Source organism: Equus quagga, chromosome 2 (genome assembly GCF_021613505.1).
Source record: "Equus quagga isolate Etosha38 chromosome 2, UCLA_HA_Equagga_1.0, whole genome shotgun sequence".
NCBI classification, from domain to species: Eukaryota; Metazoa; Chordata; class Mammalia; order Perissodactyla; family Equidae; genus Equus; species Equus quagga.
Window position 1 is genome coordinate 16,554,551 of NC_060268.1, and position 15,907 is coordinate 16,570,457.

Here is a 15,907-nt window from a genome sequence, read left to right on the forward strand (position 1 = left end):
TGAAGCCCTAAAATATAACTGTGGCACAAAACTATCTATGAAATTGCACTGTAACCTATGGTTATCTTTTTAAGACCACAGGTCCAGAAACCAAACATTTAAGGGACACTAGACTAAAAAATTACTTACAGGCAAAGGAAACCAGGAACAAAATGAAAAGACAACCCATCAACTGGGAGAAAATATTTATAAATTATATATCTGATAAGGGGTTAATCTCCAAAATATATAAAGAACTCACACAACTAAACTAGAAAAAACCAAACAACTCAATCAAAAAGTGGGCAGAGGATACAAAGAGACATTTTTCCAAAGAACACATACAGATGGTCAATAGGCACATAAAAAGATGCTCAACATCACTAATCATCATGGAAATGCAAATCAAAACTACACTAAGATATCACCTACACCCATCAAAATAGCTATAATCACCAAGACAAAAGATAACAAATGTTGGAGAGGATGTGGAGAAAAGGGAATGCTCATATACTGCTGGTGGGAATAGAAACTGCTGCAGCCACTATGGAAAACAGTACGGAGATTTCTCAAAAATTAAAAATAGAAATACCATGTGACCCAGCTATCCCACTACTGGGTGCTTATCCAAAGAACTTGAAATCAACAATTCAGAGAGACTTATGGCGCCCCTATGTTCACTGTAGCATTATTCACTGTAGCCAAGAAGTGGAAGCAACCCAAGTGCCACTGACTGATGATTGGATAAAAAAGATGCGGCGTATACACATACATACATACACACACACACACACACACACACACGCTGGACTACTACTCAGCCATAAAAAAAGGACAAAATCATCCCACTGGCAACAACATGGATGGACCTTAAGGGTATTATGTCCAATGAAGTGAGCCAGACAGAGAAAGACAAACACTGTATGATTTCACTCACAGGTGGAAGATAAACTAACACACAAAGAGAACAGTTTAGCAGTTACCAAAGGGGAAGGGGGTTAGCGGGTGGGTATAAGAGATGGAGTACACTTATATAGTAACTGACAAGTAATAACGTACAACCGAAATTTCATGTTATAAACTATTATTACCTAATAAAAAATTAATTTCAAAAAATTACAGATCTAAAAGACTCTAAAATATAATTTCTCCAACTTTCTTAGAGTTCAACTATCATAATACATGAATCGAAAAACTAAAGCAATGCTATATAAAAGTGCAAGGAAATTCTAAAACATCTCTAAAAGTAAGACAGCTGAGACTACTGTGAGTTAAATCATCTGAAAGTAGATTATAAGGACAACTCAAAACCAACTCACCACTTCAATACAAGCGAGGGAAACACTGACATCAAATGAAAAGAAGTATACTATACCAAGTATTAAGTGGAATCAAATATACGAATCATTTGCAAGTGTGGAGGAAGAAAATCTAGGTCTGATTTTAGTTCCCATTTGTCTCTGTGGCCAGGAATAATAAAAATTAAAGACAAATTACTGTAGCCAGTGAACTTAAGATGCCAGTGACTGTAAACAGCACTATTATTTTATGTACCTCTAAAAGAGAAAAAAAAAAAGTTGTTACTTAAATTATGACATACCATCAATTGTAAAACACATTCAGATTTAAGAGATATAAAAAAGTAAAAAAGAACAAAACACGGATTTTAGAATCAATGAAATACAGTTACATGACTAGCTAGGACAAATTAGGTGTGAAGAGATTTAATCTAATTCAAGGAACAATAACATTCAAGGAACATTACCATTAGTAAACTAACTGGAATCAAGGACCATGCTAAAATTTCAGATTATAAATATATATGTGGCACATTCCTTCCTTTCACAGTGCTCATAGTTAAGAAATTAACACTAAAAGTGCTATAGTAATAATAAATATCGAGTCATTGAAATACTCATGCCTTTTGAATCTAGTGACTCCACTGGTGTACATTTACCCTAAAGAAATAATCCAAAAGGAACAAACTTTTATGAAAATTGGCCACTGCAATAAAAAACGATAGCAAAATTAAAACTTGGAAGTCTAACAATCTAGTTTTGATAAAATTTGCTAAATGGAAAACTACCTAATGACTAAAAGTATAATTTAAAAGACTATAGACCATTATGGAAAATTATGACTAAGTGGGAAAAGATATGTATACACTATAATTGCAACTGAATAAAAATTAGATAAAATTGGGAGGGAGATAGAAAGAACATTACTGGGACATATGTTCAAAATGTTCAAAAATCTATCTTTTTAAATACAGATTGTAGATTAAATAATAGTATTGTATCACTGTTAAATTTCTTGATTTTGGTATCTGTACTGTTGCTATTTAAGAGAATACTCTTGTTCTTAGAAAATATACAATGTATTTAATGGTAAAAAGAGTCCATTATCTCCAAGTTAAATCTCAAAGGGCTCAAGAACAAATAAACCTGAATACACATATAAACACAGCTCAAGCAACTGGGGAAAATGTAAACAGTAGAGAAATCTTGGTAAAGGGTATATCAGACCTCCTTTTACTCTTCCTACAAACATTCTCTCAGTTGAAATTATATCAAAATAAAGTTAACAAAACAATTAAGTAGATTTGTGATCAGAAAACAAAAAAGTAACACAAACCAAAGCAATTAAAATGGAAAGACTGTGGATACTTTACCTTTGTTAATAAGCATTAAGCAGTTTTAATAACATAAGCAAATGAAGAGAAAAATATTGAAGTTTTTTGGCAGTGACAAAATGTGTAGCAAGAACTAGTGGTAATAGGCTGTGTGAAAAGATGCCAGAAATATTTAGTTAGTAGTGTGTTGTGACTTAAGAGTTTGTGCTTTAAGTTTAGATGAGTCTTATTTCAAAGCAGTTTACATGCCTAATACAGAGAATAGTTAATCATAAAATAAGGAAATACAACAGCTTAAACTTAGAAAATAAAATAGTGTCTATCCAACTATAATAGGCAGCAATTACTACATGTAGGAAACTATCTAGAAAAAGCCTACTCAAAATATCCCTATCATTAACTGGGCTTGCTAAACAGCAGTCAGCTGTAGTAAATAAATAGGCATTGATTAAGACTATGGACTTAACTGATGAAGAAATTATCAATATGTAGAATAAAAAGCCTACTGAATGCTGTCTTAAGACCATAAAAATCTTGAATAAAAGTTTGTTTACGCTCAAGTGTCAAAACAGTATTAGAAGTGAAGGTGCCAAAGCACCAGTGTGAAAAAGATCTAATAAAAATACAAATTATTAAATACAACTTCAACAGCATACAAATTTTGATTTCTGATGCTTACTACCATGAGATAAGTTAACATCTACTGAAAATACAAAAGATGAGGAATGATGTCAGCATCAGGGCACAGTGAGCTTCCTCAGTAATCCCTCCCCTCCAACATACAATGAAAAGGACATTCATACTCCCACAGAGGACATCCAAACACAACAGAAAAAATGTTGGAGAAACCCACGCAGTCATACGATGCAGGGCGGAGGCTGGAGCCCCCCTCAGAGGAGGTGGAACACGGTAAAAGAAAACTTCTCTCCCTCCCCTAAAGACTGTAATCTGGGACCACAGGAGGCCTCTGAGAGGGAAGGAACAGGGTAGGGGACATTCAGATGCAGGAACATAAAGGATCCCTGATGGGCCCTTGCAGCCTAGAAGGAAGCCTTCTACTGGGGCAGAAGCTTCATGGGGGGTGACCTTATCAAGCCAACAGCCCAGGAGAGCAGATAGCAAGAGTACAGCGAGAAACCCCCGAGAGCATGCAGGAGAAAGCACCCCCACCCTCCACCACAGCCCGGCTCCACTACTTGGGATCTCATGGAAGGAATATGCGGCTCTTGACCCCCACCCGGTGGCAATAAGCAGTAATTGCGACCAAATAACAACAGGATACGAAAAAACAGAACCACTCCCTCTAGCAATATCAAACATTATATTAGATCTCCAGACGAGAGAGAAAACGACAAGTATCCAGAAATCAGTCCTGAGGACACACAAATATGTATCTAAATGACAAAGAATTCAAAATAGCTATCATCAAAAAACTCAACAAGTTAAAACAGAATGTAGAGAAACAATTCAACAACTTCAGGAGCTACTTCACAAAAGAGATTGAAACTATAAAGAATCAATCAGAAATAGTAGAAATGAAAGACACAATGGAAGAAATAAAACAAAATATGGATTCCCTGAATGCTCAAGTGGACATCATAGAGGAGTGTATCAGCATAATCAAAGACGGAGATGCTCAAATGCTCCAGATAGAGGAGAAAGAGACCTAAGACTAAAAATAAATGAGGAAAGTCTCTAAGAAATAGATGACTCACAACCTAAGAATTACAATTATTCCAGAAGGCGAAGTGAAGGAAAACGGAGAAAGCTTGTTCAAAGAAATAATAGCAAAGAACTTCCCAAAACTAGGGAAGGAGATGGAAATCCACGTGGAAGAGGCTACCAGATCTCCTAAATATGTCAATGTAAAAAGACTGACTGCAAGGCATATAGCAGTGAAACTGGCACAACCAAATGACAAATAAAGAATACTAAGGGCAGCAAGGCAGAAGAAAATAACCTACAAAGGAACCTCTATCAGGGTTTCAGCAGATTTCTCTGCAGAAACCTTACAGGCTAGGAGAGACTGGAAGGACATATTCAAGTCTTTGAAAGATACAAACTTTCAGCCAAGAATACTCTATCCCATGAAAATATCCTTCAGATATGTTGGAGGACTTTCCCAGACAAACATAAGTTAAGGGAGTTCATAGCCACAAGATAACCCCTACAAGAAATCCTCAAGAAGGCCCTCATACCTGGAAGGCAGGTGGGGAAGAAGGGATTACAAAGCATGGAGTAAGGAGATAAACAGGTAGACAGAATCAGAGCAGGATAGCAAATACTCAATTATAGCATTAAAGACAAAGGGAAGGAAAATACCAAAGACAAAGATAATCTTGTCATTTTAACCACAAACTCATAACACAAGATGGAATAAGATGTGAGAAAAACAACTTAGGAGGGAAGAGAAAAGGGACTGAATCAGTTTAGTCTAAGGAAAAAAGACACCATCAGAAAAGGGACTATCTTATCCACAAGATTTTGAACACAAATCTCATGGTAACCACTAAACAAAAAAAGCAGAACACAGACACAAATAATAAATAAGGACAAAACAAAGAAACACAACATAAAAAACCACATAACTTGACTGGTCGACCAAAATACACAGAACAAGAAACAAAGGAAATGCAGGAGAACTGGAAAATGACTGATAAAATGGTAGCATTAAGCCCTCATATATCAATAATCACCCTAAATGTTAAATGGACTGAATTCTCCAATAAAAAGACACAGAGTGGAAAGATGGATTAAAGTACAAGACCCGGGGCCAGCCCTGTGGCCCAGTGGTTAAGTTTGTGCGCTCTGCTTTGGCAGCCCAGGGTTTCGCCAGTTCAAATCTTGGACGCAGACATGGCACCGCTCATCAGGCCATGTTGAGGCGGAATCCCACATGCCACAACGAGAAGGACCCACAACTAAAAAATATACAACTATGTACTGGTGGGATTTGGGAAGAAAACGCAAAAAAGAACAAGATGCAACATTATGCTGCCTCCAGGAAACACATCTCAGCTCCAATGACAAACACAGGCTCAGAGTGAAGGGATGGAAGACGATACTCCAAGCTAACGGCAAATAAAAGAAAGCAAGTGTTGCCATACTTAGACAAAGTAGACTTCAAGACAAGACAGGAAAAGAGAGACAAAGAGGGGCAGTATATAATGGTCAACAGGACATTCCATCAAGAAGAAATAACACTTGTAAATATCTATGCATCCAACACAGCAGCATCAAAGTACATAAAGCAACTATTAACAAGGCTAAAATAAGATATTAACAATAACACAATAATAGTAGGGGACCACAGCACTCCACTCACATCAATGAATAGATCATCCAGACAGAAAATCAACAAGGAAACAGTGGAATTAAATGAAAAGCCACACAAGTTGGACTTAACAGACATATATACAACACTCCATCCCAAAACAGCAGAATATACATGCTTCTCAACTGCGCACGGAACATTCTGCAGGACAGACCATATGGTGGGAAACAAGGCAAGCCTCAATAAATTTAAAAAGATTGAAATGATAACAAGCATCTTTTCTGATCACATGCTATAAAGCTAGAAATTAATTACAAGAAAAAAGCTGAGAAAGGTACAAAGAAGTGGAAACTAAACAACATGCTATTGAACAAGCAATGGATCACTGAAGAAATTAAAGGAGAAATCAAAAAACATCTGGAGACAAATGAAAATGAAAACATATCATACCAACTCATATGGGGTGCAGCAAAAGCCGTATTAGGAGGGAAATTTATCACAATAGAGGCTCACCTTAACAAACAAGAAAAATCCCAAATAAGTCATCTCAAACTACAACTAATTGAATTAGAAAAAGAACAACAAACAAAGCCCAAAGTCTGCAGAAGGAGAGAAACAATAAAAATCAGAGCAGAAAAAAATGCTATCGAAACAAAAAAGGCAGTAGAAAGCATCAATGAAACAGTGGTTCTTTGAGAAGATAAATAAAATTGACAAACCCCTAGCCAGACTTACAAAGAAAATGAGAGAAAGGATAGATAAATAAAATTAGAAATGAAGGAAGAGAAATAACAATGGATACCAGAGAAAGACAACGGATTATAAGAGAATACTATGAAAAACTATATGCCAAAACATGGACAAAATGGACAATCTAGAGGAAACGGATAAATTTTTAGACTCTTACAACCTCCCGAAGCTGAATCAAGAAGAAATAGAGAATGTGAATAGACCAATCACAAGTAAAGAGATTGAAACAGCAATCAAAAGCATCCCAAAGAATAAAAGCACAGGACCAGACGGCTTCCCTGGGGAATTCTACCAAACATTTAGAGAGGATTTAATACCTATCCTTCTCAAGCTATTCCAAAAAATTAGGGAAGATGGACTGCTTCCTAACACATTCTACAAGGCCAACATCACTCTGATACCAAAGCCTGACAAGGACAACACAAAAAAGGAAAACTACAGGCCAATATCGCTGATGAACATAGATGCAAAAATCCTCAACAAAATATTGGCAACCCAAATACAGCAATACATCAAAAAGACCATGGATCAAGTGGGATTAATACCAGGTACACAGGGACTGTTTAACATCCACAAATCAATGAATGTGATACACATTAACAAAATAAGGAATAAAAACCACATGATCATCTCAATAGATGCAGAGAAAGCATTTGACAAGATCCAACCGCCATTTATAATAAAAACTCTTAGCAAAATGGGGATAGAAGGAAATTACCTCAACATAATAAAGGCCATAGATGACAAATGCACAGCCAAAATCATACTCACTGGGGAAAAACTGAATGCAATTTCTCCAAGAACAGCAACAAGACAAGGATGCCCACTATCTCCACTCTTATTCAACATAATACTGGAGGTTTAGGCCAGAGCAAATAGGCAAGAGAAAGGAATAAAGGGAATCCAAACAGGTAATGAAGAAGTCAAACTCTGCAGACGACATGATTTTATATACAGAAAACCCTAAAGAATCCATTGGAAAACTATTAGAAATAATTAATAACTACAGTAAAGTGGCGGACTACAAAATCAACTTACCCAAAGCAATCTACAGATTCAATGCAATCCCAATCAGAATCCCAATGACATTCTGCAGGGAAACAGAGCAAAGAATCCTAAAATTCATATGGGGCAACCAAAGACCCCGAATTGCTAAAGCAATACCGAGAAGAAAGAACAAAGCCGGAGGCATCACAACCCCTGACTTCAAATGTACTACAAAGCCATAGTGATCAAAATGGCATGGTACTAGTACAAAAACAGACCTACAGATTAATAGAACAGAACTGAAAGCCCAGAAATAAAAACTCAAATATATGGACAGGTAACCTTTGACAAAGGTGCCAAGAACATACTATGAAAAAAAACAAGTCTCTTAAAGAAATGACATTGGGACAACTGGACAGCCACATGCAAAAGAATGAAAGGAGACCATTATCTCACACCACACACAAAAATAAATTCAAAATGGATCAAAGACTTGAAGATAAGTCCTAAAACCATAAAACTCCTGTAAGATAATATAGGTAGTACATTCTTTGACATGAAACTTAAAAGGATGTTTTCAAATACCATGTCTTCTCAGACAAGGGAAACAAAAGAAAAAACAAAGAAGTGGGAGTTCATCAGACTAAAGAGCTTCTGCAAGGCAAAAGAAACTAGGATCAAAACAAAAAGACAACCCACCAATTGGGAGAAAATATTTGCAAATCATCTATCTAATAATGGGTTAATACCCAAAATATACAAGGAACTCACACAACAGAACAACAAAAAAACAAACAGCCTGATCAAAAAATGGACAGACAATATGAACAGACATTTTTCCAAAGAAGATATACAGATGGCCAATAAACACATTAAAAGATGTTCAACATCACTAATCATCAGGGAAATGCAAATCAAAACTACACTAAGATACCACCTTTACAACTGTTAAAATGGCTATAATCACTAAGACTAAAAATAACAAATGTTGGAGAGGGTGTGGAGAAAACGGAACCCTCATACACTGCTAGTGGGAATGCAAACTGGTGCAGCCACTACGGAAATCAGTATGCAGATTCCTCAAAAAACTAAAGACAGAACTACCATATGACCCAGCTATCCCACTACTGGGTATCTACCCAAACAACCTGAAATCAACAACCCAAAGTAACATATGTACCCCTATGTTCACTGTAGCACTATTCACAATAGCCAATACATGGAAACAATCCAATTGCCCAGGGACTGATGATTGGATAAAGAAGAGGTGGTATACATATATACAATGGAATACAACTCAACCATAAAAAAAGACAAATTCATTCCATTTGCAATAGCATGGAAGGACCTGGAGGGAATTATGCTAAGCGAAATAAGCCAGACTGAGAAAAAGACAAACACCAGATGATTTCAAACTCATGTAGAATATAAACAAAAACATAGACAAAACAGTTCAGTGGTTACCAGGGGAAGCGGGGCGGGGAGTGGGCATGGGGTGGGGGTGAAGGGGAGCACTTATGTGGTGACAGACAAGAAATAAGGTACAACTGAAATTTCACGATGACGTAAGCTATTATGAACTCAAATTTTAAAAAAGTTACATAAAAAAATACATATATAAAAGATGAAAACTTGCTATTTGGTCAAATTTCTATCATTCAAACTTCAAAAATCTTTCTGCATGCCTTTACAACAGTATACCACCATCCACAAAAAAGCTGTCTGGAAAAGTTAACACATTCCCAAGACTACAAATTATTACAGTTTTAGTGTAGTGTTAATATCCTTGAGTGAGACAGGTATACCAAATTAATATTGGAAAACTAGTAGGTCTGAATGAAAAAACAGACAAATGGAATGCTTACAGACAAACAGAAAAAAAGAAAATCACTTTATTAATCTGGGTTTCTGTAAAAAGAATAAACACATTCACCTAGAATCTTTATGCTGAAGAATATGAAATCAAACTTCTACCCCAAATAAGATAAAGCACAAGTAAACAAAATGCAATAAAATAAGTAACCAAAAAAAATGCCCTCACAAAATATTCAGAAAATTAAAAAGAGCTAATTATATTTACTGAATGACATAAAGCAGCCTAAGTTTTCTGTAATGTCAAATCCATTATCTTTAAAAAAAAAAAAATTTTTTAAAGGCAAACAATTCTTAATAAACATTACTGACCATAAATTAAACTTACCTTCTTATCTTCTTTTACTTTGTGGGTTTTCTTCTTCATCTTCTTATCATCTAACTCCTGGTCTGAAGTGATTGCAGGGTTATCAATACCACCTTTCCAAGTTTCCACAGGAGAAAGCAGTGGATCTTCCTCACTTCCTCGATGTCTTCCTTTTCTTTTTGTTTTAGAAGTGGTAAAAGCCTCATCATCACTTGCATCTGAATGTGTTCTTCTATAGTACGACTTGGCTTTACTAAACAAGGTTTTAGATTTATATTTGTATTTTGAAGGCCTTCGTTCTCCATGACTTTTTGAGGTTCTATCTGAAAATCCATTTTCTTCATCTCCTTGGGTGTTATTTACAAATGAGTTTCGAATTTTAATAATGCGATTCTGACTATCATCTGGGACAACATATATCTCATCAGGATAGCCCTTCTGTCTGAAGATTGTGTCAATGGGTTCCGAATAGTTATCTGAAGGATCCATATCTTCAGGATGTGCCAAAGGCACCCGGGAAGTCTGTTTTCTTGGATTTTTACCAATACCAGCTTCAATTGTTTTTAAAAGGTTTGGATCTAGTTTTTTCACATTTGTCTTAGGTACAACTGGTTTAGGTTTAATAGGTGGAGGCACTTTATGGTTGCGTTCATGGTCATGACAGTTTGGGGTACTATGAATAGGATATTCATTTCCTTCCAAATCTAATCTGTATCTGGAACGGTCACTAGGTGTTGGAAGCAACTGTACATCATCCCCAATTGGACTATAAGGAGGTGGCGCTTCTGTATCATCATCTGAATCAGGGTAGTTGTTATAGGGAAAACAGTCTCTGGGAGATGGTAGAAAAACATCTTCGCTTTGATGAGTTGATTCTCTTGTATTATCAGATAAATAAGAATTTTCTATCATATTTTTTTTCTCTAGAACATCACTGAAAAACAGTGTAAAGACCTCAGTTTGCCGATGATATTGAGATAAAGAATACAACGCTGTAAATTTAGCAGTGATCTCAGTTGCAATGTGTTCACCTTCAGTCATTAATTCCTTAATGGCCTCATTTTCAAAAAAATCTGCTTGGCTGTCAGTAACTGCCACAAGCTGTACAGGAATGGTGTCCTGAACTTCTGATAGAAACGCTCGAAGCATTCCCATTGATGCTTTCCGTTTGGCAGAATAAACTAATATATACCCATGAACCAGTTCATCTTTCCGAACTCCAATTGATGAATGGTATGATAAGATTGTGATCTGTATTCGCCTCCTTTTTTCACCAATAATTTTATCAAGCATTAGGGAATTATTCTGTCCAGCTTGAGCAGCACTGCAAGAATGAGAATCAAGGAAGGGTGAAAGAATAAGATCCACACTAAATGGATCACCACACATGGCACACATGACAATTCTCAAGTCAGCTTCCGATACATCCTTATTGGTAGGAACTGGGCTCACCACATCTAAATTATGTTTAACTGATTCTAATACTCCTCTTAGAGCTTGCTTTATCTGGGTTTCATTAAATTTACGAGGATATGTACCAGCAGGTACATCTACAAAAGGACATTGTAACTTGTTTGCCAACTGTTGCCCTTGGTGCCTGAGAATTGGTAGATTCTTACTAATAGAATCTCTCTGATTAGCCAGAATTAATGTAAATGGAAGATTGGCCATATATTTATCTTTTCTGATCTGAGAAGCTTCAGTTCTTATTTTTCCAATAAATTCCCCAATAAAATTCAGTGACTCAATGGAATTAAATACACAGAAGCACCCATGTGGTTTAAAGGCGGCAGTCCACAACTGACTTAAAAAGTAAGGCGACTTGGCATCAACTGGCCGAAGATCAAGTTCATAAATTTTTCCATCTAAGGCATACTCATCATCAGTGGATTGTGTCCTTATCTCATTTGCTAGCTCTTGGGCAAGGCCATCCTTCCCTAAAATGAAAAGATTAACTTTATCTATATTGGTACTATCATGATACAACCGTAAGCGGCCATGATCCAACTGCAAAAGGCTACTGGCAAGTAACTGCTCCACTTTAATGTCAGTACAATTTTGGCCACTAAGACATGTTTCTTTAGTGGGATGATAAACAAACCCTATATGCTTAAGTAGAAGAGATTCCCTATCAGGTGCAAGTTTCTGTAAAGCTTTATATCTAGGTTCTTCGCTCAAAACTGTATGAATTTCACTCATTTTATCTGAACTGGGTGTTGCATTAAGATCTAAATCATAAAAAAGTTCAGAATGCTCAAAAAGCATTTCCTGAAACTCTTCTTTGGCTTTTTCAACTATTTCTCGCTGATGCCTACCATACACTTCTTTGCTATCAGCCTCAGTAATATATTTGAAGGCTTCATCCTCCATAACAAAGCACATAACTTCCTCCCACGGCTGCCCAGGTGAAATGAACTGAATTTTTTCCAAAGTCTTTTTGAATTTTTCCTTCATTTCTACCCTCCTCTTCTCTGATATTAGATGTTGTACATGGTTCTGATAGACTTTTTCAGCTTCTAAAGTGCTCAGGAGGTCAAATGGAATCCGTCTATCATTAATTTTGTCTATATGGTCAGTTTCATCCCAAGGTGTTTTCTCTAGCACCACAAAACATAACTGAAAATCTGCTCTCTTTTCCATTAATTTCAAAGCTTCTGACCAATTCAAATGTTCAATCTCTTCTAGATTTGGCAAAAGAGTGTTAAAAGCTCTTGGTAAAGTGTTTATATATTCTTCTCTCCTTTTTCTTATATGTTCCTGTTTAAGTTGTTCTATATGTTTTGAAAACGTATTTCTGGCCTTTCTTGTTCCCTCTAAGTTGATGTATTCTTCATAATCAGGATGATTTTTTAATTTATTACTAACAGTTTTCCAAGTTGCATGATAATCTCTCACAGTCTGCACAAGTTTTTCAAACTTATCTGTTGCTGTGACAACAAGTTGTCTCTGTGTTTTATAAGCATCCAGATAGGGAATAATTTTAGGTTTGCCACGAGTTTTATCCAACATTTGTACCAGTGCAGTGAAACATGTCTCAATGTTGACGTTAAATCGTGCTGATGTTTCCACTACAAGAAGGTTCTTTTTGTTTGAAGCAAATGCCTGAACTTCTCTAAGGTAATGATCCACGCATTCATCACATTTAGTTGCTGCTATTATTACAGGTTTTTTTGATTTTGATAGTTGGACAAAAAGGTTATTCACAAATTTAAGTTGGTCATCAAACTTTCTATTACATCCCTGACTTACGTCAATGCACAATAAAAATCCATCTACGTTGAGCTTCCCTTCAGGCATTTGCTTCTGTTCAAAGTCTTGCTCCAAGCCCAGCTGATCAGTGCAAATGTACATTAGTTTTTCTGCTGACTGCAATTTAGAGGCAGCTGCACGTTTTATATATGGTTGCAAATTCGTACTCCGATGAGGCAAGAAAGTCTGGTCATCAATGAACTCTGTTTGTTCAATGACATGAATTTTGCATTCTACTCCATCTTCACCATTTTGTGTTATGTCACCCCAGTACAAAAAGTGATCATTATTTACTACTCGTCCTCCAAAGTCAATGGTGCTAAGCACAGAAGTATGCTCTGGATAATATTCATCTGCTTTTGAGCGTACAAATCTATTGCACAAACAGGACTTTCCAACTCCACAGTTACCCTTGTCTTTTTCAGTCCCAGAGAGTCCAACTACACTGATAGTATAGGATGGGGGGCGAGGCTCTTTGTTTTTTGCCATCATAACTCTCTTCTCATGTCTCTACATTCATAAAGGTAATCAGATATACTTCTCATTCTGAAAATAAAATTCCCTCAAAATACAGATCCCGAATTTCAGAACTATATTTGGTTCTTTGTATTTCCCTCATTTCTGTGCAGAAAGGTCTTCAAGATCATATGGATCATCTTCCTAGAAAGAGGAGAAAAAGGACAATTTTTAATCATGAATTACACACACTGAATTATATATATATTAAAGATGCTCACAACAAAGCACCATGCAAGTTAACAGCAATGTTACATGTATTTTAAGAAGGCACCAGAAAGAGAGTTTATGATTTACTCTTACAAATGCAAGTTGACCTCAAAATTTAAGGCAAATCTAACAATTAAAATGACTAAATATAAAATTTAATGTAATGTCTCACAAACTTTAAAATAAGCCCCTATTAACCAAATGTGCATTTTGTCTCAACTCCTTCCTGAGTTTGAAGAACCAACTAGTCCTTCCTCTCTCCCTCAATTTTCCTGCCTTATGTGACAGGAGACTATTTGGTGATAATAAAACGTATTAATTGCCTTAACAATTCCCTCATGACTTTTAAACACAACCTGCTATCTATTACATGGCTCCTCAAAACTTATTCCCTAAAATGGAATTTCATACAAATTTAACAAGATTTGGGGATTAAAAATTTTCCAAGAAGTATCAAAACAGTCCTGTGAAATTTATAAAATTTTATGCCCAAAACCAATTAAGAATATTTAAATACTTAAACAGGGAAATAGAAGAAAATGGACAGTTAATACAAATAAGTACAATATTTAATTAGATAGATCAATGCTTCTCAAATTATCCAAGGTGAAGGACTAATTTTTTTTTCATATCTGCAAGTCCAATTTTGTAGAAAATAATTTTTTTAAAAAATCCAAGCCCCAATGTCTTATTAAATTCAAGAGACATAAAATTACTGTCAAATTGTTTCCAAATGTTCTTGATTTCTACATTTATTTTCTATCAGAGTAGTTATAAAGAACTCATGGATCACATTTTGAGTAACACCAAGATAAAGAATTTTAAGAATATATAGTTGAGATAATCTTTTAGAATTTTTTAATATACCAACATTATGTAACCTTTAAGAATTGCATGTAATTTAATTTAGGTTATTTATTTATGTGGAAACAAGGAATTGGTCTCTTATAAAAGTTTTATTTGGTACATCACATTCTTTTGAGGTTGAATTAAAAGCAATACATCATTTCCACATCAAAATTTCACAAGGTGGGGAAAATATCCAGTCATGTACATCAACAGATGTGAAAATTATCTTCAATCCAGATAAAATGAAGAATATAAAGAACATGGAGAGAAAAAAAATAAAAGGTAAGAACCACCAAATACCTGGCTTCTCCACTGACCTCAACTGCAAGTAAACATCTATTCAGATTATACTGCAACTTGCTCTAACAACTAATGGTAAAGAGAAATTGCTCTTGTAATTTAAAATTTTGGCTAATATTTCTGCTAATATTTAAAAATAAAATTTCAGATTTATTCTTATTCTCTAGAAGTTTATTCTATTAGCCTCAACCAAATATAACAATATCACCCATGTGATACCCAAACAAAATGTTTAAGGTCACTTTTGTAACGAATAAAACATTACTATGTTGAAGGAGCAACACAAGTAGAAAACCATGAGTAAATAGAACAGATTTCAAATTTGACTCCTATAATTTACTAGTTTATGACAATAATAAAACACCAAACCTCTTGAGACATGGTTCCTCCATCTATAAAATGGGGCCACATATCTATACAAATTTAAGAACTAAATCACTTTTTAAAATGTTAAGTGCCTAGTATACAAAAGGTGCTTAATAAACACTAGTTCTGTTTCTTAATTGATTCTTAGAACCAGGGAAGCTGCCGAAGATTTATAAAAACAATGTGATGAGACTTGTGACTTACAAATATTTATCTGACAGCAGTATACACAATAATTAGAAGTAAGAGGAATTAGGGCAGTCTCATCCAATCCTATTAACTCTTTTCTTATTAGCAAAATTTTTTAAAAATTTTAATCTGGTCAAACTGAGTATTTGTACCTAGCACTAAGTTTTACCATTCCTTACCTAAACTGTGTAAAAGAACAACTGGACTACCTTATGGATATTTACCGAAAAACATACTGAATTAACTGGATAACAAAGTCATATATAGTGATTAAAAAGTGAAATTAGTCTGTGAAAATAGCACAATGATTCCACAGCTAACAAGGAAAAAATTGAAAACATAGTAGAATACAAGGTCTATCCTTCCTTCTTACTAGAAAAGCAAAGACTGCAGATGATATACTTTAAAATGTACATCAAGAAAATAT

General features: G+C 35.3%; 1 protein-coding gene across 4 annotated transcripts in view; it reads right to left on the reverse strand.

Annotated features, from left to right (window-relative positions):
* ARHGAP5 (Rho GTPase activating protein 5) overlaps positions 1–15,907 on the reverse strand; it is an 86,015-nt gene that overhangs the window by 58,962 nt on the left and 11,146 nt on the right. For all 4 annotated transcript variants that reach the window (XM_046652223.1, XM_046652222.1, XM_046652224.1 and 1 more), the window contains exon 2: positions 9,823–13,710. In XM_046652223.1, the coding sequence (XP_046508179.1) occupies positions 9,823–13,542 (3,720 nt within the window). In that variant the 5' untranslated portion in view covers positions 13,543–13,710. The remainder of the gene's footprint in view (positions 1–9,822; positions 13,711–15,907) is intronic.